The 25,460-nt window shown below is 52.3% G+C and overlaps 9 protein-coding genes across 9 annotated transcripts; 4 read left to right on the top strand and 5 right to left on the bottom strand.

Moving 5' to 3' along the window:
* Positions 1 to 1,198: 1,198 nt before the first annotated feature.
* J4E84_010612 (uncharacterized protein) lies at positions 1,199 to 1,964 on the top strand (the record flags this gene model as incomplete). The annotated part of the gene is made up of 2 exons (XM_049393167.1): positions 1,199 to 1,771; positions 1,827 to 1,964. 2 exons carry the CDS (start codon positions 1,199 to 1,201, stop codon positions 1,962 to 1,964), a joined length of 711 nt encoding a protein of 236 aa, XP_049239159.1.
* A 532-nt stretch (positions 1,965 to 2,496) lies between these two features.
* Positions 2,497 to 3,957, bottom strand: J4E84_010611 (uncharacterized protein; the record flags this gene model as incomplete). Its single annotated transcript, XM_049393166.1, has 1 exon — positions 2,497 to 3,957. The coding sequence occupies one exon, from the start codon at positions 3,955 to 3,957 to the stop codon at positions 2,497 to 2,499; it is 1,461 nt and encodes a 486-aa protein (XP_049239158.1).
* Positions 3,958 to 4,308: 351 nt separating this feature from the next.
* On the bottom strand, positions 4,309 to 4,911 carry J4E84_010610 (uncharacterized protein; the record flags this gene model as incomplete). Its single annotated transcript, XM_049393165.1, has 2 exons — positions 4,309 to 4,753; positions 4,907 to 4,911. 2 exons carry the CDS (start codon positions 4,909 to 4,911, stop codon positions 4,309 to 4,311), a joined length of 450 nt encoding a protein of 149 aa, XP_049239157.1.
* A 929-nt stretch (positions 4,912 to 5,840) lies between these two features.
* On the bottom strand, positions 5,841 to 6,550 carry J4E84_010609 (uncharacterized protein; the record flags this gene model as incomplete). Its single annotated transcript, XM_049393164.1, has 2 exons — positions 5,841 to 6,298; positions 6,547 to 6,550. The coding sequence occupies 2 exons, from the start codon at positions 6,548 to 6,550 to the stop codon at positions 5,841 to 5,843; spliced, it is 462 nt and encodes a 153-aa protein (XP_049239156.1).
* Positions 6,551 to 13,757: 7,207 nt separating this feature from the next.
* J4E84_010608 (uncharacterized protein) lies at positions 13,758 to 15,319 on the bottom strand (the record flags this gene model as incomplete). Its single annotated transcript, XM_049393163.1, has 4 exons — positions 13,758 to 14,306; positions 14,355 to 14,604; positions 14,658 to 15,083; positions 15,132 to 15,319. 4 exons carry the CDS (start codon positions 15,317 to 15,319, stop codon positions 13,758 to 13,760), a joined length of 1,413 nt encoding a protein of 470 aa, XP_049239155.1.
* A 739-nt stretch (positions 15,320 to 16,058) lies between these two features.
* J4E84_010607 (uncharacterized protein) lies at positions 16,059 to 16,999 on the top strand (the record flags this gene model as incomplete). The annotated part of the gene is made up of 2 exons (XM_049393162.1): positions 16,059 to 16,239; positions 16,287 to 16,999. The coding sequence occupies 2 exons, from the start codon at positions 16,059 to 16,061 to the stop codon at positions 16,997 to 16,999; spliced, it is 894 nt and encodes a 297-aa protein (XP_049239154.1).
* A 645-nt stretch (positions 17,000 to 17,644) lies between these two features.
* J4E84_010606 (uncharacterized protein) lies at positions 17,645 to 19,664 on the top strand (the record flags this gene model as incomplete). The annotated part of the gene is made up of 4 exons (XM_049393161.1): positions 17,645 to 17,723; positions 17,784 to 17,806; positions 18,085 to 19,480; positions 19,531 to 19,664. 4 exons carry the CDS (start codon positions 17,645 to 17,647, stop codon positions 19,662 to 19,664), a joined length of 1,632 nt encoding a protein of 543 aa, XP_049239153.1.
* A 691-nt stretch (positions 19,665 to 20,355) lies between these two features.
* Positions 20,356 to 21,338, top strand: J4E84_010605 (uncharacterized protein; the record flags this gene model as incomplete). Its single annotated transcript, XM_049393160.1, has 3 exons — positions 20,356 to 20,438; positions 20,487 to 20,866; positions 20,926 to 21,338. 3 exons carry the CDS (start codon positions 20,356 to 20,358, stop codon positions 21,336 to 21,338), a joined length of 876 nt encoding a protein of 291 aa, XP_049239152.1.
* A 1,257-nt stretch (positions 21,339 to 22,595) lies between these two features.
* On the bottom strand, positions 22,596 to 24,592 carry J4E84_010604 (uncharacterized protein; the record flags this gene model as incomplete). The annotated part of the gene is made up of 7 exons (XM_049393159.1): positions 22,596 to 22,901; positions 22,982 to 23,160; positions 23,213 to 23,249; positions 23,421 to 23,790; positions 23,844 to 24,105; positions 24,157 to 24,336; positions 24,382 to 24,592. 7 exons carry the CDS (start codon positions 24,590 to 24,592, stop codon positions 22,596 to 22,598), a joined length of 1,545 nt encoding a protein of 514 aa, XP_049239151.1.
* Between the last annotated feature and the right edge of the window lie 868 nt (positions 24,593 to 25,460).

Raw genomic sequence — 25,460 nt, 5'->3', positions numbered from 1 at the left:
CAGCAATGCTGAAAGCGTGAGGTCAGAGACTCTGGGTGCACCATCGATGCGCACATGCTTCAACTTCGGCAGCGCTTCAATCATGGCCGCAACCACCTCGTCCGTGATCTCTAGAGCCTTCTTACGCGACGGATCGCCTAAATATACCGACCAGATCGATCTTCGGAACTCCCATGGAGCTTCGGTTATTCTTTTTATCCTCCGGCTGTTGTAGGTAGTACGTCAGCAGAACGTAGATGCAACGCTATGAGGTAGATGACCAACTTATAAACATTAACATCGCGATGGATATACACCATCGCCTTCCGCACCTGATTGAATGTTTCCGGTCTCCAGACTTCCGCTGACCTTATGATCACTGAGAAATACGGGTCCTCAATGCCATGCCAGCCTATTGGCTTTTCGGGATCGGGTCGTCGACGTTGCTCGTTGACGTAAAAGTTACCTTCGTGGTCACACCCGTCCCAGAAAGCTAGCGGCCACTTGCGCTCTCGTGGATATTGCGCGTGGTTGATCCATGTAACATTCTCGACCTTCTTTGGGTACCCGCGGACCCAATCCCCGGACTTTTCTTGCTGCGACATGGTTTGGCTGAAAGTGGTGTGAGGAGAGACGGAAGCTGCAGCACATGGGCATGATGGGCAAGCGAGCTGCGGCCAATGGCGGTGTAGCCAATCGACACGCCACATCGTGGCCACGTGACCACGCGTTTATGACCACGCCATTATCCCAAAGCGACAACAAACCACCTCAAAACAACTCGACGCGCTGGTCGGACGCACCTAAAATCTGCACAATGGTCTGGGAAGCGACACTGCAACCTTAAGAAATGGTTCACCGTATTACGGTTCAAAGTCAGCGCGAGGGCGAACTGGATGAACATCACGCGGCATTCCACAGCTATCAAGGGCGGGCCTTGCTGAGCAATTCTCAATACCCTTTCCCACTATGACAGATCAAATACAAGACAGCAGCCATGAGCAAGTTTAGAGAAAATCGCGCGACATTGTGACGTGTTTCGTCGCCTTCACCTCGATTTTGGTCGGCCTACTTTACCGCAGATTCTTCTTATACCCATAGTCATTAGCTTGGAGTATCGCAAACTCTCTCGGATATCTTCTCCTCAACAATCTACTCTGCGCATCCCTTACATTACTTGCTTGATCACTTTCCTACCCCTACACACTACCGGCTCATCATGAAGCTCCTCGCGATCTTCCTCCTTGCTCTCACGGGCTTCTTCGAGATCGCCTCCAGTGTCGCTATTACTGGCGTCACCGACGACATTGCCGGATCTGCCGTCGGTGGAGACTGTCACAACGGCGACGAGAAGTGCTCCATCCTCCCGATCATCCTCCTCGGCCGCCACTCCATCAAGCGCTGCATCAACCACAACTGGGTCGACCACGAGATCTGCAACGCCGGGGTTAGCTGTATCGCTGACCCTTCACCTCACTGTGCCCTTGCGACCATCAACGGTGAGATCGCTGACAAGGACGAGACACCTGTTGTCGCCGCCAACGAGATTTCATCCAGACAACAGGTCTGTCTTGAAGGGACTCTGCAGTGCGCTTACCTCGACCCTATTAAGCGGCACATCATCCAACGCTGCTATGGCCGCAATTGGGTGAACACCAAGGTCTGCGAAGCCACCGAGACCTGTATCGGTGGAGCTGCGCCCCAGTGTGTCGCTCAGACCGTTCTGTCTCGCGACGAGGACGCTGATGAAGACACCGACGAACAAGACACCAACGCAGACGACATCGACGCCGTAAGTCCTATATCCACCCTTTACATTCCAACACCCGTATACTAACATCCCCCAGGACCTCGCCCACAAGTCCGACCTCCCCTGCACAAAATGTAAGAGGATGCGCGATGATTGCTTCAGAGTGGGTCCCACTCACCTACTCCCCCACCGCCCTCTCCTCCTCGCACTGACTAACCTTGCCGTAGAACCATAAATGTAGAACAAGCTACTGCCGCCACGAATGCCTCAACAGGATGAAGAGGTATCTTGTTGAAGACGGTCGACATGGACGGTATCGCGGTACTTGTCAGGACTACTGCCCGCAGTTGTGTCGGTGATGCGGTAACGTGGGCTTCGGTCGTTTATGCGTTTGCGTATCGATGTCTTCGAGACCGAGACAGACGAGGTGATGTGGATCGATGGTGCAGTCTCCGCCGTGTGCGAAGCGCTCTACAAAAGTTGAATTGAAGGATTGGGAATGGTGGCGTTGAAAACGATGGTACCGCTTAGGCTAACTTATACCGTGGCATGGCTAGTTCATCTCGCGCAATGTGTAACTGCTCTTCTCCCCTTTTGCGTCTTCGCTAGTTGTTTTGCTATACCGAAGTTGACTCACATGTCCATGTTCCGTTCTTATCAGCCATGTCCAAAGGCATACGAAGAAGAACCCAACGACCTTCATAACAAGTCATGCACAGAAGAATCATCGCATTACCCCACTCCCTCGAATACTTTGGGTATCTAACCTAATCAAAAACCACCTTCTTCCCTGCCGCCGGCCCCTTACCCCCAAGATCAATCTTCAACTTCTTGCTCTCCTTCGCCAACTTCGCCGCCTGCCAACTAGGATGCAACTCACCCTTGTCATCCCTCTTAACACCCAGCCCCATCTTCCTATCCTTCTTATCATCTTTCTTGCCCAACGGCTCCGCGTTACTTCCGCTCTGCTGCACGCCCCGACCGCCCAGCGGCTTACCCCGTCTTTGTCGCTTGTCGTCTCCGGCAACGGCGCCGCGTTTGGGATCGAACTTCACATTCTGCTGCTGCTTCTCGAGATGTTTGGCTTTGGCGCCGAATTTCGCTTCGGCGATCTTTTGGCGCGCGCGTTGGCCGCGGCGGTTCTTGCGCGGTGCGTTGTCCGCGTCTAGGTCCGAGGCTTCGGATTCGGAGCCGGAGAAGTAGGCTGCGTGGCTGAGGGCGGGGAGGAAGGCGGAGGAGGTGGGCTTCTCGAGGGCGGCTTTGGTTTTGGTCTTTTTGGTGGGTATGGCGGCTTCGGAGGAGTCGGAGTCTGAATCTGAATCGGCGGCGGACTCGTCGGAGGCAGGAGCTACTGATCGCGAGATGGCTACAGTGTCGCTGTCCTCTTCTTCGTCGTCGCTCGAGTCGTCCGGTTGTGCAACTTCTTCCGCTTCGTCCTCGCTGTCGCTCGCGGCTTCCAGATCGGCGTCAGGGTCGTGTTCGCTTTCGCTGTCTGCGATACTAGGCGGTCGCTCATCGCCGGATACCGAGCCCTCGTTGTCTTCTTCTCCCGAGGACGGCGCAGCTATCCGCGCGCTGAAGGCCATGTACGGGTCGTCCGCCTCGTCGCTCGCGTCCTTCATCTCCACGTCGTCCTTGTCAGCAGCCTTCACCCTCTGCGCCTTCCTCGCCATCTTTTCTTCTTTGTGCTTCTTCATCTCCTCTGTTGTGTATTCCTTAACGATCTCCTCCACCTTTTCGTTGTCCTTGGCTTTGTCCACCCCAAGTATGCCCTTCAGATCCTCGATAACCTGATCCACGGCCTTCTTCACCTGTACGACTTTGAACATTCTCGCGGTGACATTGAGAGTGCTGGTATCCTTGCTTCCTTCTCTGATGCCGGAGATGTATTCCTGTAGTGGCTCCGCATCTTTCAAGCTTTTGACCCGTGATAAAGTTTTGCGCAAATGCTGGTCACCCAGCTGCTCCAAGTTCAGCGCCTTGAGGACATTGTACTCGGCGTTCAATCGAAACACTGCCTCTTTTTGTCCCTTCTTGGTAGCATACTTCTTTCTGCGACTGTACTTCTGGCGCTCGAGCTGTGAAGCATGGCGCAGAGCTTGGAGCAGCGGTTTTTGCGCATCTTCGAGGCGCTTCTGGCAGTACTTGGCTTGTTTCGCGGGGTTCATTATGACTGGAGGAGGAAGGTTGCCGGAGGCGGCAGTCGTCTCGCGCTTTCGTTTCGGCATCGTGGGCGTTGTTTGGCGGTGTTGCTGGTGTTGTTGGTGTCGGACCGCTGGTGGAAATTTTGGAGATGGGCGCGGCCTAATCGATAAGCCCGTGGCCAGACCTTCCCCATGTGGCCGCCACACCAACCTTCTTTCACTCTCACTCTCTACTCAACTTCCAAGCTTGTTACTGTCATCACACCACGCGCACTGTCGGGCACTTCTTCACGATGCATTGCAGTCGTTTCGAAGAAGACATATCGAGATGCATACTACAAAGATAGCTAATCACACCAGCTTGAGCGCTCAGCGCGCCTTCCGTTTCCGTCACCCCACCCCTTCCTTACACATCCATCTCAATATCTGTCATCATCATCTTCTCCTTCGCGTCTGCTGCTGATTATAGAACCGCGTCTCTGGCATCCACGGGTGCTGAGGCGGTCTGCTATCAGGCGCACCTCCGCCCCGGCCGCCATCAGGAACAGCGGGTTCAGCGTCAGCATACTCGCTTCGGCTCTGCCCTCGTGGCCGCTCACCAAACTCAGTCCGCCCTCCTGGCTGCACATGAGGATCCGCCTCTCCGGGTTGTGGATCGCGGGCGTTGTTCATAGTGGGCACCTGTAGGAACTCGGGTCGCTGCTGCTGCTGCTGCGGCGGCGGCGGTGGCGGCGGTTGAGCATTGCCCTGGCCTTGGTCCTGAACTCCCGGACCTCGAGCTGGTGGTGCTTGGTTCGGTGTGTTAGGAGCACGCTGCGGTGCAGGGACGTTAGCATTGTTGTTCCTCCTGTTATTGCCAACGGGTACGAAGCCTGGCGGACTGCCGGTCGGGTTGTCTGTCTCATGGTCAGCTCTTTCCTATCAGTTCTGCTTACTACACGGCAGGTTGTACGATGTGGCATTCCTATCATCTCTTCGCGCGGCCTGGGGTGTTTCGCTCTCTGGTCTATTTAATGAGCTCGCCGATTGTTACTCCATTCTTCCCAGATTGATGGGACATGCTTGCGCACCCAGAACTTCTTCGTTCGTGTCATGGTTCTTGGTGAGAATGCGTTGGGTACAGGAAGAAAGAAACAGCCACAACGATCTGATACTGAGGCATGATGACTGTCGGACAAAGGAAGAGGAAGTACTGATCCAATACTGGACGCGGAAACAGCTCACGGAAATGTCACTTACCACGTCTTCCTGATCCATTGCGGTATCGTCGCCGAGCACCACCATATCGATAACCGCCATGACTCTCATCGGTATCGTAAGCGTCATCGTACATGTTCCTTCCGCGTCTTGGTTCTTCGTATCCAGGATATCCTCCGTATGTAGGATATCCTCCGTATGCAGGATATCCTCCATATGCAGGGAATCCATCGTATGCAGAATATGAACCTGCTTAGTTAGCAGTGAAACAGTAGGCTATCCTGATTAGCTTACCGAAGTGAATGGGAGGCGGCGTCCTACTTCCCCCGAAGAGTCGCTTAAAGAAGCCCATGCTGTTGACACTATGGATACAGGAGTTGGATGTTGAACAGAAGACGCAATTGGGGGGTTTCGAAGCTGTCGTCAGTAGGAAGAGTTCTTGTCCAGGATTGTCGACGAGTGGAAGAAGAATGCTTTGTCCCGGAGAAGCGCAGTGGCACTATATGGACCACGACTCAAACGGTGAATATGCAGCAATCTTCAAATTTACTACTCACAATCGCAGTTCTTCGTGAGATCCTATCCATCGACGACACCCTTGATATAATGGAAACCAGCGCGATCCACTTTACGCCAAACGCTCCCGAAATTGAACCGTATTCCGCGAACAACAAAACACAAAGCTGCAGAACCCATGATCGCCCATAACAATAGCAGAATGCCGAGAGTGCCAGCACTCAAGACTTTTCCACCCACCCTCACACGTCTAGTCAACGCTTAAAGAAAACCGTCCTTCCCGATAGATCGTAGTCCCTGGTTTCGCCCACCGACCTGTTCTTGAAATCCATTTGGCCGGGGGCGGATCTGTACTCTTGAGGTTTCAAAGTGCGCTTGCGAACCGAGTCGCGCCCTATCTCAGCTTCGCGCTTTTCCGTGGCTTCCTTATTGGCCTGCCTAACGAGCCTCTCGGCGTGGCTTTGAGTGTGGCGCTCGTTCTCCTGGACACTTGCGTTTTCCCGTTTCGGCCCATTCTTCTTGCTCACCACGCTAAAGATGTCGGTTTTCTTGTCGACAACTCTGGGGCGAACTTTATATTTTTTCTTGGTCACTGTATTGACGTTCAAGACTTCGTGCTTCTCATTTGGCTTCTTATTTGATTTCAGGTATAAGGTTGGCATCGTGCTGATGTTTACGAGGGATTTCTTTGATGAAGGTATACGAGTCTTGACTGTTAGTGTAGGCCGAGAAAGTGCTTCCAATAAAAGTGAATATCGAATTAAGGGCCGTATGATGTGTTATGGAGAAAGACCGGGTACCCTGGTGTGGCATTTATAGGTACATGGAGCTGAGCGTGCGCTCTTCGTAGACGGTATGTGACATCGTGCATTCAAAGGGTCGACATTGGATGGGCATGTTATTGACAGCATTGGCAGGCCGTGCGAAATACGTCTTCCAGAAAGTTCACAGTCAGGGCACTCATGGCCTTTGCATGTATGTCATACTGCGGTCAACTTCAGTGACTGGCTTCAAGTTCTCTATTCATCTGTCCCTTCCATTGCAACGTTGAGTAACATACACGGCGATATTGGTCACAATGGCAGCGATGAGCAGCTTTGTACGTATCACAACGCACTACAATACGTGTTGACTTCGCGAAGTGCAAAATACTCGAGAAGCCGTCTGGAGCATGATAGCAAGGGTAAGTTCATTCTACATCAAACGAGATGCTCTGCATGACTAACGCAAAGTGACTCACAAGCCAGTCTTTGCGTAACACACTTATCGATGAGTCTACCTGATCACCAACTCTACGCCTTCCTCTACGTCGACATTCCCAAATGATCCAGCACCTAATTTGCGACTGTCGTTCCTGCTTTACGCAACAGCATACGCCATATCATACCTATTACACTTCAACCTTGAACCCCATTAACCACCGATACCCATCAAGCCTGATCGCGAAACCAATTCGGAGGATACTTGCCTCCGACCTTCCGTTCGTATGCAAGCGCTGACTCTTCATCTTCTTCCTCCAGGCGAGTTGTCCTCCTAGGCCGCTCCACTTTCTCACGTCGCTTATCTCGGGCCTTGGGCAAACGACCGCTTTTCCGACCTTGCTCAAGTTCTTCGCCCAATTTCTCATACCCCGTTTCGTATTGAGGCGTAGGTGTCACGTACGCCGACGGATAACTTGCACCAGCAGTTGGATAGTATGATTGAGCGGTGGACGGTGGATGTGTATATCGCGGGTCCAGGTACGGCTGGCTCGCATACCTCGGATCTTCAGCTGGGTTGACGTAGGCAAAAGAAGGAGCCTGGGGCTGTGAATAGTACTGCTGCTGGTACTGTTGCGGTTGCTGATGGTAAGGCTGCGAATATTGCGGATACTGCGGTGGATACTGTGGTGCATATGGCTGCCCGTACGGCTGCGGGTGATAACGCTGCTGTTGTTGTTGTCGTTGCTGCTGCTGTTGCTGCTGCTGTCTATTCTGCTGCGAACGCTGACCCTTTTTCCCAGATGCCTGTTCAGCTTCGCTATCCGATGGGTCTGGGCGCATTACAGGCAATCCAGCGGCAGTGGAAACCGAAACGACGCTCATTGTGGGACTCTTCTTGCGCCTCGATGACCGACGATGCGTAACATCTTTCGAAGCTTTGGCAGTATGAAGGGCGTTGTCGCGGTACGCTATCATCGCATTGTGTTCGTTTGGCCGGACGGTTTCGATGCTTGATACCGAGTCACTGCGATATCTCGAAACCGACCTGCTACGGACCGAGCGAGATTGGCTTTCGGGCCTGTCTTCTTCGTGCTCATTGTAACTTATTCTCACTCCAGCTGACTCATCGTAGGAACCTTTAGTGCGAGATGTAGTACTGCGACCACGGTCATCACGAGACGCTTGTCTGCTACTTTTAGAGCTGCTTGCTTTACTCGAGGCTCGTCTAGAAGTAGGCTTGCGTTCGCTACTAGAATCATGGTCATTGACGTCGATATGAGTCCTGGCTTTCGACGCGGAGCTGACGCCTCGTTCACTCCGACCAGGTTTGATGCTTGAGGCTCGTTTCGAACTTGGTACGAGTTGCATGTTTGACTCATAGTCATTTTCGTCGATATGACTTCTGGATCTCGAAGCAATACTACTATCTCGCTCACTGCGACCCAATTTGATGGTACTCCTTGTGCTGGCAGCGATACTGGGGGCTCTTTGGGAGACTGAAGAGGTATATCTTTCGCTGGGCAGAACATCACTTGGTCTGCGGCTCCTCGTACTGCTTCCCACTTCGCTTGGGCCGCAGCTGATTATCGATTTGGCGTAGTCTTCATGGGCGCGGAGTTGAGCTTCGCTGATAGTGCTGCTAATATGTTCGCTTCGAATGCTTGGTACTACGCTAGCCGTTCTCGACGATGGAGCTCGAGAAGATGGGTCTCGTGAAGATGGGGCTTGTAAGGACGGTGCTCGCGAAGGATCCCGGGATTGGCTCCCTTGCAGGTATTCCGACGACTCTTGTTTAACGCTGACGCCGCTAGGTGCGATACTAGGACTCCTAGATACAGGCGCGGGTGGTACATGACGGTCCTCCCGTGCTGTATTTCGGGCGGCACTAGCGACACTCGGAGAACGGGACGGCTGCAAAGTGTGTGTCACGCTTGAAGCAGTTGACGCAGGAAAAAGCGGGTGCTGGTCTGATATCGTACTTGATGTGACGGTTACAACGCTTGGGGCGCGATACGTTAGAAGTCTTGACTCAGACGCAGGCGTCGTGCTTTCGGGTACCCTACTCTGAGCGGCGCAAGAGCTATCTCGTGAAGGGGGTAAAGACGGGTATATCTCGGATACCCTGCTGGGAGGGGCGCCAACAGCGCTCGGTGCGCGAGAGCTATCTCTTGACGGAAGCACAGCCGGATGTCTGCCCGAGGCCGTACTCGGAGCTACACTGACAACGCTTGGGGTGCGAGGGCTATTCGAATTTTGGCCCGGTGATGACACATTGTGTGGAGGATATGAGTGATGCTCCGGCGGTACGGCAAGTTGTGCAGCACTGCTAGTGCTCATAAAACTCCCAGCATTGCTGACTATGCTTCCTGGGTGGGTGATATGAGTACTATGAGCGAGGTACGGGGTGTGCGAAGGAGTCGTGAGGCTCGATCTTGTTGTTGCTTGAATTTGAGCGCCACTGACGGAGCTTACAGCATGTTGACTATAAACCACATTTCCGGGTGCAGGTCGTGCATAGGGCGTCCCTTGGGTATCGCTTGATGTCGAGCTGGCGAACCTCGTGTTAGGTAAGTGTATTGTAGATGGGCGCCCAGGGACGCCTGGTGCCGGTCCGCTGGCTGCAGGTCGATCTGGACTGCGACTCGTGGCATGCTGAGTCTCTTTCCCTCGCTCTCTAGAAACCTTTCCCTGGTGCTGACTCGACTGCCCAATTTTGGATTCTTTTCTCCCTGTTTCAGTGAACTCGAGAGAGCGGCCCTTAGGACTGTTGCTGTATTCGTGTTCCCGGCTCCAGGCCTTCTCTTTTGGATGTTTACGTGTCGCGGAGAAGCTCATTTCAGTCCCAGCCACGTGTAGTATTTCATAGACCGTCTTCAGGTAAGAGTCGTTCGGGAAGTGGTAAATTAGTTTACGTGAGGGGTGGCGGAGTTTCTCGTGGCATACTTAACTGGGCTACATGTGAATCTTCATCATGAAATATACCCCAGGTCATGGAATACTATGACTGCTTGGATTCACTGCGTCAATACAGAGATTTGACAGCTTCCATATTTTCGTGAGCAAAGAAAGCCTCACGGATGACAAAAGTGACGCGTGAATCATACTACGTATTTTGTATGATCAACAACTACGAGAACCTTTTGAGCATGCGTGGAGCTTGACTAAGCTACGTCTTCTACCGTCATTCATCTCCAGTCTTGCTGTCACCTGTCACCACAAAGTGACAAGGTGTACTGGTATTATCAAGTCTCATTTGAACTTTCGCGCACGAACTCAAGAGGGCATGCGACTCGCGCCATGGCGGGGATCCATGCTCCAGTATACATTGAAATGTTTAGATCGATATCACAAGATCCTGTCTTCTCTAATACAACAATCAACCATTCTACCAAGTTCGATATTCACCCGAATTTCTCTTATAGCTCGGAGACCTAAGTTCAACGTTGAAATGTCTCTCGCCCTGGGTATACAATCTCTCCTCGGTCGGGACGTACATCCGGAACCGATCTCTATCCATGTCTGCACCGGCCATGTTCCTCTCCTTTGCTCTCCTCCAGTGTGCTTCGCCCACACTGATTGCCGGATCCTTGGGCCAAATCTCATCGCTGTCGCAGCTTCCGTCGAACTCTGCATCGTACCTCTCATATTGCTCGTTCTTCCTATAGCCATGAGAGAACGAGGCATGGCTCGCGCCTGGATCCTCTGATCGATGGCGAGAGCTATAGTTCCGGCTGTTGTCGTTTCTTGGGGTCTTATCGCTGCGGTCGTGACGCCTGTGATGGCTCTTGCTGCTTCCTGCTACGCCGCCATCCCGCTGGGTGGACGTATAGTGGCTTCGTCGCGAGCTACTATGATCAGAATCTGTTGCGAACTTGGTCCATGTACCACCCGAGAGCGGTGGCATAGGTGCTTCAGGAAACATTGACCGTTCGAACGATACGCGGCGTGATGATTTGCGCTTGTCCGACCCGCGGTCTCTTGTCGTCTTTTCAGAAGAACTTCTGGGGGGTTTTGACTTCTTTCCTTCCGCTGTGGCTTTAGGGTGGGCTTTCTTCCGGGAAGAAAATAAGCCTGAAAGCATGATGTTTGATGAATGCAGTGCTTCCGGTTGCGAGTATGACAGTAAGTAGATGGTTGATGATTGAGAAGTCTTTCTCAGATGTTTGACGAGTTTGCAAGCAGGGGAGAACGTTGTATTCTATAGCCAGCACATGTGAAGTAGCTTCTCGCACTCCAAGTGCATGCTTCAATGGGCCAGCAGTGATTTCTTCGAGTCATCGATAGAGTCACACATGGAGTCATACTTGGAGCCATTTGTGGAGACGGAGTTAGTCATGAATGGATGTCGTGCCCAAATCGATGTGCAACTATTCCGTCATTAAAGGCTAGAGGAATACGGCAAACTGTCACAACAAAGTCGCACAGATAACGATCAATGGAGGCTATCAAACAATTTGTGATACCTAGGTATGCTTCTATCACTAATGGACTTTGAATAGGTTCCCAGGGTGGAATACAATCGTGATACGAAAATCATTCACTACTTAAGAGCATTTGTAGCGAACGAGCGAGGGGGTTGGTTTGCTGATTCCGAAAACTAATTGTGGAAACCCCAAGTAATATTTATGCATGATAATTACTAGCAAATATGTCCTTGTTTTGCATGAATTTGGCAGATCTTACTATCGACGCCCACGCCTCTTGCCACCGCCGAAGCCAGCACCAAAGCCCACACCGGGAATGTCAGGGCCCATACCACCGGGTACACGCATACCAGGAGGTACACGCATACCAGCCCCACCTCCAAAACCTCCAGCTCCGTCCACTGGCTCGCCTATTCCTTGAGGCATTCCACGTTCTACATTTCCGTAACAATCGTCGTCGTCATCGTCATCATCACCATCAAACATTCCCCCCATATTGCGGCGTTCGCCCACCCCATGGAGGCGAGGCGGTTTGAACAGCTTGGCCCACTGATCAGCGTAGACCTTCTCCCACTCTTCGGCATCACCATATGCTTCCGTCAACAACTCGTAGTATTCCGCCTGCGCTGAGAATCGGTCTCTTTTGTTGAAACGGCCGTTAAGAGGGCTGTTGAACCCATTGTTGGACCGATATCGACTGAAGATGTACGCCTCTAACTCGCTCGGCGGCTGGACGAAACGTTGTGCCCGGTCAGCTGGCATTGGCTCAAGACCATGATCTTTCCTGTGCTCATTGTGCCTTGCAAGTAATCTAGTTCTCTCTTTCATCCAAGCCTGGGTTGTTTCTGCCTTCTCTTCGTCCGTGGGGAAAAGATGACTTTTGCCTTGTGCCTTCCCGAAAGGATACCCTCCGAAAGGATACCCCCCGGAAGACTTCCCACCTTTGCCGCGGCGTCTAATGAAGAAGGGATCCATGTTTGGAGGAAGTGAGTATTGGTTTGTGGTGTCAATGTCAAGCTAGAGTTGTTGCTGAGTAGCTGTTTTGGTGTAGATCGATGCAGAAGAAGGTATCGTAGGAAGCTGCACTAACCACAAGAGAAAGACGTTTTATACGAAGCAGCTAGTACTTGTGATTGTGAAGAATGATTATGTGCTGTTGACGAGGCGTGAAGTGACGCCACGTACACTGCTGCGCTCGTCAGCTGGACCAAATGTCACAGACGTCATCAACATTCGATCGCTGTGACACGGCTCATCTATTAATCACGAGTCAATCGAGTGATGCCACATGGACTTTACGCAGCGAGCCGCACCTCAAACATACAGCTCATGTCTTTGACTTGATCCAGATGAAAGTGATCAGGGAAGCAGGTAGAAGTCATAAATTGTACTGACTGAATGGGCGTAAAAGTGCGACTGTCATACTATTTCAGCAAGTTCTAGTACTCTTACCGCCCATATCTCCGACATCTCCCATCTCTGCTCGATACACGGATAACAAACCCATCAAGCTCTTCTCAATCATGCATGTTCCAAGCAGAAGCCTTACCACCTCCAGCAGGCCAACGCGGGCCACGCCCACCCTCTTGACCTCTTCCTCCTCCTCCTCTACCGTTGTCCCCCCGCCCAAAGCTTTGGTCTGGAACAGGTGGGTCGCCACGGCCCATACCCCCCAGTTCCGGCCATCCTGGGTTACGCCTTCCTCCTCGCCTACCCATTGGCATAAATCCCAAAGCACGAGGATCATCAGCCATGCCAGCAAACCCGTGGTCTCCAAGGCGAAAATGTCCTGGACCGTGTGATTCATCGCGAGGCCCGCCACGTCCTTCTAGTTGGCCCCTAAGTTCCGGTGGCATGGTTCCGGCGTCAGGCCCAAATTGCTTGAAATACTCTGCATCTCGACCAATACGTTCACGCCACCTTTTCTCACTCCTCTTGCTCTTTTCCATTTGTGCCTTCCTCCGCTCGATCCAGATTTCGGCATCTACCCTCTCTTTTACGCGCTTCTTGATAGTCTTAGGATCATTTCCTACGTGAATCGATGGATCTTGTTCGCTGGGCATTGGCGATAGGTACTCGTTTCCACTTCCTCGCTCGCCGTGATGGTAGAGAGGGGGTGGGGTGTTGCTTTTGAAGAAGTTGAATAGACCCATAGTGTGCTTTTCCTGCTGTGAGAGATTCAGGTTTGGGGAATTGGCTCTGAGTTGCTGCGCTTTGCTTGTACGTTCCTCGGGAGCTGTAGAACGCGGTATGAGAAGTTGTATCGCAGAGAACGTCGTGGCACCAGGAGGTTAGTATTGCTTTTATATCGAAGGGCTGTTGTGACGGCGCAGTCCTGGAATATGGAATTAGAAGATCACAGTATGCTGTTGATGCGTGATAGAGCCACGTCAGTTTTGTCACTCATCACCTGCACAAAAGCGGTCGTTCTTGTGATCATCTTTGTGATCATTGCCATGAAATTTGAACGCTGTCATAATATATACATGTTGACAAGCACGACCGGTGACATCCAGCCGCCTGTCAATAGCTATTCTGGGATATCTCAAAAGAATGCTGTAATTCCCTCCTTCCTCCTCAAAGCGATGTGAAGGGAGATGTATACTGCGATACCAAGACCCAGCATACCAGAGATGACGCCGAAGCCCATGAGGTACTTTGGCTTATCGTCGGCAGGGAAGAGGTACGCGCCGTAGATCTGCGCAAGGTTGCCCATCGCGTTGACAAGCGCAATCGCAATAGCCCTAACTTCCGGCTGCATGGATCCGAAAGTCGCACTAGCGAAAGATAGCGAAACGGCATTGGAGGACCAGAGTCCAGCGGCCATGAGTACAAGCAGCGCGTATCGTGCCTTGAATTCGTAGACGAATAGTACGCAGATTGAGGTTATGAGTGAGAAACCGAGCCAGCCTGCGATGACGAGACCTCGGTGGTTGGAGATGGCGTCGGCGTAGTAGGTTGTGACTGCCGTGCAGACGAAGGCGACGGCGTAAATGGGGACGGTCATGTATTGAGCGGTGACTGTGTCGGTGTATCCGAGACCGGTCATGAGCGTTGGGTAGAAGTACGAAAGGGTGGAGGAGCCGACGATGACCTGATGTTTGTTAGTCGAATTCTTCATGATTCGTACGAAATGACTCACCATGTAACCAAGGATGAAAGAGATAGTCCTCCAGTCGCAGATAGCAAGACGGAAGGACTTTCCCTTGCCCATCCTCTCATCGCCCTCGGTATGTGTTTGGACACCGCCCTCCTTTAGACGTGCGATAGCGATAGCACGCTCGCGGTCGGTGAGTCGCTTGGTGTTGGCGGGGAAGTCCAGTAGGATGAAGTATGCGCACATCGCCCAGACTATGGTCGCAGCTCCCTCGATGATGAAAAGCCATCGCCATCTATCACACAATTAGTCATGAGGCATTTCCAATGTTCAGGGCTTGTTCCTTACCCGCGAAGACCGCCAGTACCCTCCATGCCGCCAGTAATGGCACCTGCAAGAAGACCGCCAAATGCGCCACTGAGAATAGCCGCAGACATGTATACACCGAAACGCTTCGACTGCTCGTCCTTCTTGTACCAAGATGAGATGATTAGGAGGATACCTGGCGCGAAACCGGCTTCGAAAACACCAACGAGGATTCGGAGTGCGACAAGGTGCTTGAAATCGTGAATGACGGCCATGCAGCATGTCAAGGCTCCCCAAACAATCATTATAGCGGGTAGGTAGACGGAAGGCTTGAGGCGAACCAAAAGCATATTCGAAGGCGGCTCGAAGACGACGTAGGTAACGAAGAATACAACCAATGCGATGGAGTATTGCTCGGAGCTGAGCGATAGGTCGTCAGCCATACCGGCGATTTTCGCATTTCCGATGCTAGATCTTGTTAGCTATCACTACTACGTCACTTGAAATATAACTTACTTCGTGCGATCCATGTAAGAGAGCAGGTACATCAGCCAGATTGTCGGAAGCAGAAACAAGTCGATCTTGCGGACCAACTTCGCTTCTTCATCCTTCGTCCATGTGAAATCTTCGGTGACCTCGACATGCTTAGTGCTGTCCATCTCTTTGATGTCGACTGGATCTTGAGAGTGGCGTGTCGACGACATGGTGTCCTGATCTGCGGTTTGACAGGTGCGACAGCGTTGTGACAAGAACGAAGCTGCAGTGGAAGGAACCAACTTGCAGTGTTGCGGTAACCGTTGCGGATATCTCCAGATGGGTGCGACACCCGTGTAGCTTTATAGAAGGAAGATACCTCACCTCCACAGGTTTTGATGATGTTGGCTCAAAACAGCTTGGACCTCCCCAGATTGTGTTCGGCCCTTTTCCCTACCCCAGGTGCCCAGGTCGCATACTAGGAGCCGAAAGCCCGCTACAGGCCCGCTACAGACCCGCCTGCACCGATGACTTGACGGTTACGATTGGTTGTGGAACACGACAGAACGTGTTCCATGCATGAACTCACTGCGCGCCCGGTTATGTGGCTCGAGGCGAGCTTTGTGCCACTAAGCGAAGGCAAAAGGTCGGAAGCTCACGTGCTTGTCGCGTCGGCGCGTATGCTCGCCACGAGGCCATCGCGCCTCCGAAGATGGTTTGAGCCGAGTCTCAACAACATCCTGGCCTTGTGGACCTGGTTCGCGGCGCTCTCACCCGTGGGGTGTGTCTGGTACCGATCAACAGCACTCGGTTGCCACATGCCTTTGTGGGGTACCTAAATGCGATGTACTTAAACATGCGGGGTGCCAGCGAAGTGGTGGTGGTAACTCGATTTTCCATTCTCTCGCGAGACCTGCCCTCCCAAATATCTCCAAACCTTCGCAGCATACCCTTGTAGACCAATCGGAAATGTCTCCCTCTGCCATCACACCGCAATCTGACCAGACAGCACCTGCTGGTCAGGCCGCCAGCGGTCAAGTCGAGCAAAGTGTCCCAAATCCCGTCTACCTTACGACTGAGCCGAAGGAAGACTTTGACTGGAAGATAACATTGAAGGGCAAAGTAGTCGCTATTACCGGTGCAAACAGAGGTCGGTGCATGTCGGATCTAGATTGCGGATAGATGCTGACGTTTTAGGCATTGGACTTGGTCTCGCGACAGTATGCCTCGCGAACGAAGCCGCTGAGATCTACTCTTTGGACCTCTTCGAGCCCGGCGAGGAGTTCCAGGCACTTCAACAGGCAAACCCCAAGCGCGTACACTACCTGAACTGCGATGTCACCTCTGAGGAGAGCGTCATCAAAGCCATTGACGAAATCGTGGCACAATCGGGCCGCATTGACGGTATGATCGCCAACGCCGGAATGACCAAGCACCAGCCCGCACTCAACTTCGACCGCCCGCAGCTCGAGCAGCTTTTCAACCTCAACGTCTTTGGCGCATACTTCTGCGCAACGGCAGCCGCGAAGAAGTTCATCGAGCTCGGTATCAAGGGGTCCATCGTCTTCACAGCATCCATGACGTCCTACCGGCCAAACAGGGCAGCGCCATCAGCGCCATATGGAGGAACCAAGGGCGCAGTCCGCAATATGGCACACACACTCGCGATGGAATGGGCGAAGCACGGCATCCGCGTCAACTCGATATCCCCGGGTTTCGTGCGCACGCAGATGACTTACTACGTTGAGCGGGCGCCCGACTGGAACTTGAAGATGCAGTACTATGGCGGCATGCCTAGGTTGGCCGACCCCCGCGAACTTGGCGGCGCGTATGTGTACCTGCTCTCAGACAGTGCCAGTTACACTACGGGTATTGATATTCCTGTTGCGGGAATTGTCGGCGCCTGGTAGAGGTTTTGGTTGCTTCTTCGTCGCGCTACATGCATTGGGTGGAGTTCTAAACTGCCGGCTGGCTGGGATATATCTAGAGTCAATTCAACGCGTCTTCGTCCAATTCTCGTCCCCACTAGAAATGCGAAGTGATGTGTATCGATGTTGGTGCAGTTGCTGGGGTTGATGCTGATGATGTGGTGGTGCTGACTGTGAAGGATGTAGCGATCCGCCTCAAACGGAAAGAACCCGGAACGCGCACAACCACGACTGACTAAGCACGTCCTGGCATTGTACACAACCCGTCGCTATCATCAAAATACCTCCTTTCTGCATGAACGCAACTTCTTCAATTCTCACAAACAGACTTCAGGACTGTATCATGGCCATCAGGCCTCCCAACTTCTGCCGGTGGTGGACAGTGCTTTGGACTGGCGCGGGGTCCTAGAACTGTATCCGACGCGGGCCTTTTGCGAAATTGCCACAGTTTCCCAACCACCGTCTGATCGCCTTTCCTAGGTTCGCGAGATATCAACAACTGGGCTCCGCATGCGCTGTGTCATCCTGGACTAGTCAGCAGCCTGTCCCGTTGGTCAGAGACTCGTTCCCCACGGCAGGCCTAACCGCCGAAGCGGATCCTCGAGGGCCAAGCGAAGTTCCACCAGCATGCGCAACATCATTCGTGATGCAAGCATCGTCAACAGGCAATCCCAAGCCGCGCAAACCCCGTCCCTCACGAGCGCGAGTAAGTTTGCCTTTCTCCACTGCATGTGAGAGCTATACTGACTCGACGCTTCTCTTGCAGGGCTTACGTACGACAACTGGATGGTAAGCTGTTCCCTCAGCACGTGTTGTCTTGTATCACCCCATGGTGAAGCTCGCTAGCCCGATCAGCGACAGCGTGCAAAGTATCCAGTTGATCACTAGCTAACACAGACAGCCTAACCTGTAGACGAAGGAGGGTGAAATGTGACGAGCTAAGACCGCGATGCGCAACATGCAGCAAATCCGACAGAGATTGCTTATGGCCATCACCTAATGACCCCCCTGGAGGTGGTGCAAGCAATGCATCTGGCTCTGTACAGTCTGACACGTCGCCGGCTCAGGATGCCTCTTCTATTGCCACTACATCACCGGCGCCTGCCAGACGAGCGATCCCACCTGAAATTGATCCTCAGCTTTGGAACGCTTCCCCCGAGCTCCTGTTTGAATCGCCATCGACTGTCATCAACTCATTACCTTCTCCCAACTCTGCACCTCTAGCTTATTACGACCTGCTTGCTGAAGATGCCATCAACAATATCGATAAGTACAATCTCAATGTGGACCTCGACAGGAACAACTTGTCCAGACAGCAAAGTCCAGCAACCGACGCAGCAAGCTCTGATCGACATCCGCTTTCATATGAACAAACGGAAGATGCCGATCCATCGGGACACGAGCCGTGGAACTGTATCGATGTCATACCCATGTCGGACGACGAGCTTGTGCTCTTCCAACACTACGTCAATGTCATTGGTCCCATTTTGGACTTGAACGACCCTTCCAAGCAGTTCACATACACTGTTCCTTCTCTAGCGGTCCACAATGTTGGCCTCTTGAAATCTTTGCTCGCCGTGTCGGCGCGGCACATGGCACTTCTGAACGAGCCCCAGCTTCGTCGGCTTAACATACATGATCCGGAACCAGGCGCTGAAGATGGCAGGACCAGACAACTTCATAGCCCGTTGATCCAAGTTGCGACGCAGTATTACTATGAGACTCTGCATTATCTATCGAAGAATCTCTTTTACCCGTCCTACAATAAGTCCAGGGAGATCATATCAACCTCCATTCTCATCAGTACATATGAGATGTGGGACTCCGAAGGCCAGTACAGTAATGGAGCCTGGGAGAGACATCTTCGTGGTATATTCTGGATACAGCGGAGTCAGAATAACAACGGGGAGTCCCCAGATCCGCTTCGGAGAGCTGCCTGGTGGCAATGGATACGTCAAGATACTTGGGTTGCATTCCGCGAAGGACGACGGGTCCTCACTATCTGGCGACCTACCAAGCGTTTGATGGACCTCACCCCGGATGAACTTGCGTTACGAATTGTGTACATATGTGGAAGATGTGTAGACTTTGCGGCAAACGAAAAGAAGTACGATTTGAACACGCGCATCGAGCAGGCTGGAAAGCTTTTGCAAGCACTGGAAGACTGGCATGCCGTCCTCCCAATGTCGTTTCAGCCTATCCATCGTGGACCTCCACCTGGACCTGGCGCTCTGTTCACGCCCATCTGGATCCATCCTCCTTCGTACGCCGCTGCCATGCAAACCTTTCACTTTGCGCGAATCATCGTTCTCATCAATCAGCCATCGATGGGAGGTGTGGACGAGTTCAGAATTCGACAGCGCACTCTGGACGAAAGTGTAGACATGATATGCGGCATCGCCATAACGCATCAAGGTAGAGATATCGCGAGCGCCATGGTCAACTTCAAGTCTATCTATGCTGGTAAGCTTTATCAAACGCACGTCGTTCAACACAATGCTTACATTTTCTAGCGGGTCTATGCGTTCAGAACCCTGTCAAACAAACCGCTATCTTGCATCTTCTCGAGCAAACACTCGACATAACCAAGTTTCCACCCAAGACATTACTCACTGATCTCACCAGCTATTGGCGAGCGGAATCATAACCTTCCACATCGTGCCGAATGCAGCTCAAGTCCGATCTTCCTCCATGAGTGCATATCAATTTCGTCATCGCGGCAATGCGGCATCTGTCGGACCGCAAGAAGACAGACTCTCAGCCGCATGTTCAGCCGCACTTGCCTTGACTCCACTACGATGCAGGTGTGGTTCCGATGAGTTGGTCGCATGACTCGCATCCGGGTCAAGATCAGGAAAGCATGACAAGGTCAAAGTGTCACGTTGCGAGGCAGAAGTCGGAGGTTGTAGCGGAGCAGACTCTTATTCAAGCTCGCCTTCCCCACAGACCCCACACGGAGATGTATGTTCGCCGTCGTGCAATTCCCTGCAGAGATGGAGTAGAAGCGGGGTACATGTTGGAGGGCCGATCGCCTCTCTGGGATGGTTGGGCCTCGTTACGAGGCACATCGGCTAAGGCCCGTCGGGCGGTTCCATCGTGCCCGCCGCGTCGCTCGCAACTCCGTCAAGGCCATCCACAGCTGCTCGCGACGAGCACCAATGACAGTCCTCAAACTCCGCGGCTTTCCCGAATCAATAAGCCGCGGGGACATGATAATAGCTTCAGTTCCGAGACGGTTCCGACATGGTGAATTGAATGCGCTCGAATTCTCCCAACACTACATAATAATACGATAGAACATCAAAGACATCATCGATATACATCGTTCTATAGCCATCATGCCAGTCAGCAAAGATAATCGTACGCTTGCCATACTCAATGCCGCTGCTGCAGGCAACTACGGTGTCATGGCCGCAATCGCGTACGAAACCTTCCACACATACCACCCGCGATGCTAACCGTAGACCAGCTATAACGTCGAGCAACTCACAGCTCTCGTTCGCGCAGCCGAGTCAAGAAAATCGCCCCTAATCATCCAACTCTTCCCATCAACCCTCAAGCAATTACCCCTCCTCGCGCATGCCGCAGCGCACGCCGTGAAGACCGCCACAGTACCTCTCTCCCTACACATCGACCACGCGCAGGATGTCGAGCACATTCGGGAAATCATCGCGACACTCCCTGTCGATTCAGTCATGGTGGACATGTCGCATTACGACGAAGCCGAAAACCTAGAGAAGACGAGGATATTGACCAAAGAATGCCAAGACAAGGGTATCGCAGTAGAAGCGGAGAGCGGACGGATAAACGGTGGAGAGGATGGTATTGCTGATACGGGGGATCTTGAAGGTATGTTATGCCAAACCTCTTGGAATGCGGAGACGAAGAGTAAATACTGACTTTACCAGCACTCTTCACATCTCCCGAAGACGTCGACAACTTCATCGCCGCGGGCGTCGATATCCTCGCCCCCTCAATCGGCAACGTCCACGGCGACTATGGCCCAGCTGGTCCGAAAGAAGGACAACTACACTACGACCGCCTCGAAGCGATCGACAAGCAAATTAACAAGCGCGTCTTGGTCGCATTACACGGTACCAATGATTTCCCGCCTGAAGTCATGCAACGGTGCATACGATCTGGTGCTGTTAAGCTGAATGTGAACAAACTGTTGCTGGAGCCCGGCAACGAGGTTCTGAGAAAGAACGCGCCATCGACACCGCTGGCCAAGTTGATTGATATGCAGATGGATGTTATACAGGAGGCGACGGAGAGGTGGATGGATATCTGTGGGAGTAGTGGGAAGTGGGAAGGGCGTTAAGGCGCCGTAGGGTGGTTACATTGGATTTCAATCGAATTCATCTTAGCAGTGCAGGGCCAAAGACCTTCGCATATCTACCAGACTGAAGATTCTGTAGTGAAGCATAAGTTGTGATGACTGACACGTGAACTTGACTGCTGAGTGTAGAAGTAAGCTGTGCAAAGCCAAGCCTAGCCGGGTGCGAGCAGATCTCCTTTATTCTCTCGATAGAGAAGAGTCGGCACCTTCAGATGGGCCGCTGTGTAGTCTTATTTCGCGCAGGCTATCGGCCTCGATCTGTGTTGTTTCTTATCAGGCACGACCTACGACATTGTGGTTTTGTAAAAAGAGAAGCAGCCACAGCGAAAACATGCATCAACCACAACTACTCCCAGACACTTTCCAGCGTAGTACAACACTTGTCAACCCTTCTCTTCCTTTCATTGGAGTTCTTCGCAAGCACTACTAGTCCATCATCCAGCAACAGCGCTGCATCCACAACGCCGCCGTCCCTCCCGTCCGCAAAAAAATCACCAACACCCTCAAAAGCATTCAGGTTCTTCCCGCGCATCACCTAACCCTATAGATGACGCATAGATTGGCAAAAAGAAGGTCTTGCCCGGAATCGAACCGGGGTTGCCGGAAGACACTGATTTTGAGATCAGAATCCGGAGTGATAACCGCTACCTATATGGTGATTAGCGGGGGCAAGCTGGAAGTGGGAATCTGTGAAGACGTACACTACAAAACCGATGGCAATTTGGAAATTACATGGTATATAACGACTGTACCTAGCCTTACGCGCTGGCGTTGTTGATGAGAAACGTTGGTTCAGAAATTTGATGTGTGGGTGTTTGAGTGTGTTGTGGGGCTGGCTGATGAGGGGTAGGTTTGTTGGCCGACCCCGCCGAATCATGTTCAGTGGAAGAATTTTACGTGCGTGGATGGGAACGTTAACCCTGCACTACCACGGTAATACTCGATTCTTCATGGATTGACAATGCCTTTGCGTTCTTTGATCGGGGTATCGGTACCTTCGATAACTTTCCGATCCAACCTTCGCATTCCAGCGGTATCGATCAAGGAGGCCCAAATAATGCTACGAACGACTGGTCCAAGCAGGGTGTAAAAGTAGTTGAGACGATCCGGGTTTTGTTTGACTCGTTCGATCCAGGTTCACTTGCTATACTAACACAAGGCATCGCGAGGAAGTCAGGGGGTGTGGCGCCAAACGAAGTGTGCATAACGTTGAAGTACGAAAAAGACGTACCACTATAGCTACTCCCGCTGCCTAAGATCCTCCCAGCTGCTATTGCGTCTCCGATACTGATGTCGTTGAATCGTTTCTCTTGTGTCCAGCGTCCCTACATCATTGCCTCCTTCTCCTTGACCATGACGCGCCTTGCTCGGTACCACAACATCCATCTCCCAACTCATGCGTTCATCAAGCCGACTCCACCGTCTCTCAGCCCACTCCATCTGCTTCTCTACATGCGTCGTCGCTTCATCAGCGAGTGCGTGGTCTTCGAACAGGAACGCGAGTTCTTCCAAGGTGCGACCGTAGGTCTCGGGAAACATGAAGTACTGTGCGGATGTATCAGCCGATGCATCCCATTCCATGGATATGAACAGGGCAAAACTCTGCAAAAGTAAAGATGACTTACAATGAAGACAATCTCAAACCCCAGCCAAGCGCAATACATAATCAGCCACTTCCCCTGAACATGCTTCAGCCCAATGGGATTAAGTATCGTGGTCGTGAACACCGCCGTCCGGCTGAAGAACTGGAAGATGGTAATCCCCTTCGTCCGCTGCGCAAATGGAAATAACTCGACCAAAAAAGCTGCGACTCCATTAGCATTCCTTTCCCGTCAAACACGCTCGCACCGACTTACTGTATGTCAACGCATTATACCCAATATTATAACACATCTGATACAAAAAGATAATCGCAATCGTCAGCCTCGCCGGCTCAATCCTCTTCGTAGCCGTATACCGCTGCATCGCCACCGTCCACGCGACATAGCAACACAACAGACTACTCGCGCAGATGAGATACATTTTCCTGCGTGGAAACCGCCTCACTAATAGCGAGATACACACCGCATTCACCAGATTCCAGCTATTGAGCCCAACATTCACTTTCCCGACGAAGCCAGGGTCGTCGTACCCAATCATGTTGAGCAGCTGGTTTAGGTAGTAGCTTAGTAATGTGTTTCCAGACCATTGGGTGAAGAGGCCGAGGAAAGAGCCTATGATGACGCGCTTGCGTAGACCGGGGACGGCGATCATTTCGCGCCAGGAGCGTTTTGAATGTTCAAGTTCGATTCGGATGGTGTGTTCGATTTGGGCCATTTCTGCGGCGGCGAAGGAGGAGGTTGTGGCGCCTTCGGCGTGGTAGGTAATTAGTGTTGCGTAGGCTTCTTCGCGGCGGTCTTTGGAGATGAGGAAGCGTGGGGATTCGGGGATCATGCTGATAAAGTTAGCTTTAGGGGATGCTGGAAGCGGTGAGGACGGGGTGGGTACAAGATGAAGACGATTTGGAGTAGTGATGGGCCGGCTTGGAGTAGCGAAGGTATGCGCCAGGCCCAGTCGTCTTTTAGGCTTTGGGTGCCGTACGAGACTCCTGCTGCTATGAGCGAGCCTACGAACCAAAGTGCGTTGAAGAGAGATGTCATAATGGGTCGTTCCTTTGGATATGCAAGCTCGCCCATTAGTGACGAACCTGCGATGATGCAGAAGGGTATACCGAAACCGAGGATGAAGCGCGCGCCGACGTACATGCCAGCTACGATGTGTTAATATAAATTTCATCTAATGATTGAACGTTCAGTCCTACCGCTGATGGAGAAGGCTTGTACTACAGATCCTACGACCATAATCCAAGAGCCTAAGAAGATTGCCCATCGTCGGCCAAATCTATCGTTCACGTACGGTACCAGTGGAAGAGCGCAGATCGCGCCAAGGTTGTATGCTGAAGACATGATACCGAGAAGCGCTCCTTGTGGATTATTGAAGTCTACATTGTCAGCAACGGCATGTTGTGGCCGAAACCTCGACTTACAGAGCCGCCATGTTGGCGCGATTTGCACTGCGTTGATCATCTGCGAATCGAATCCAGAAGTCATCTCAATCCCAATACACGTCGGCAGCAAGAGTGCATACAGCCTCCTCAAATTTCGCTTTCTGTACCAAGGTATCTGGTCCTGTTCAACGATGCGCGTCAATATCGGTTCCGCCTGCCTCGCAGCCGCCGCAGCGCCAACAGGCGCCATCTTTGGTATCACACTTCAAACTGCAGCTCTAGCAGAAGTAGAGGGAATGTCACTAGACAGATAAACGAAGCAGTGGCGGCTAGCAGTGATGGGCGTCCGGGGCGTGCGGACATGCCCGTTAGTTCTATATACCCCAGATTTGTGCGGCGCATCATGGCTCGTATCATCAAACTGGATGCAGGTGAGACAGCGAAACTGGAAGGGCTGTGGTAGAGTTGTGCTGGGGTAGGGGTGCATTGACCTTTGCCCCGCACCCGGGCGATGTTGGTGGTCATATACGAGGTCCAGTAACGAATCAAGAATCGTCCTTAAAGTTGTGGTACGCGGATAGAGTAGTACGCCACGCAGATTCACTTTTGTGTCGCTGTTCGTATGACTGTGGGCATGAAACACACACGTATCTGCGTAATGTGTGTTCGGCGCTATGCGACAAAGAAATCTGTAAGTCGGAGCCAAACGACGTGCGCATGATACACGATGACATCTCATACTCGATGTGAGTTTCCTCAACCCGAGGACATGCCAAGAGGGGTAAAGTACCCAGTAAGAACTTGATTGGCGATACCAATTTGACGGCCAGCCTGTTCCAGAATGGTCAGCACGGCACCGCATCCGGAGGACGAACCTTCGGCTCCATGGCATTGGATATACAAGCAGGATATGATGAGCCGATTGCGGAAGATGGACAACAGTGGGCCGTGCGCGGTATGTCTTATGGTAAGCGATGCGGTGTAAGTAAGCGATGGTGTCTGACGGACTACTCCAGATGTTGCGAACGTATCGTAGACTCAGCGCTGCCTCTGACCAGCTGTTGCACTGACGCAGTGTAGGTGACCGGTGAATAAATGACTGTATTCGAAAACAGAGC

The sequence above is a fragment of the Alternaria hordeiaustralica genome, assembly GCF_023758085.1.
Source record: "Alternaria hordeiaustralica strain BMP 2776 chromosome Unknown scaffold_43, whole genome shotgun sequence".
Lineage (NCBI taxonomy): Eukaryota > Fungi > Ascomycota > Dothideomycetes > Pleosporales > Pleosporaceae > Alternaria > Alternaria hordeiaustralica.
The sequence above is the reverse complement of the archived record's forward strand: the minus strand, read 5'-3'. Positions and strand labels throughout refer to the sequence as shown.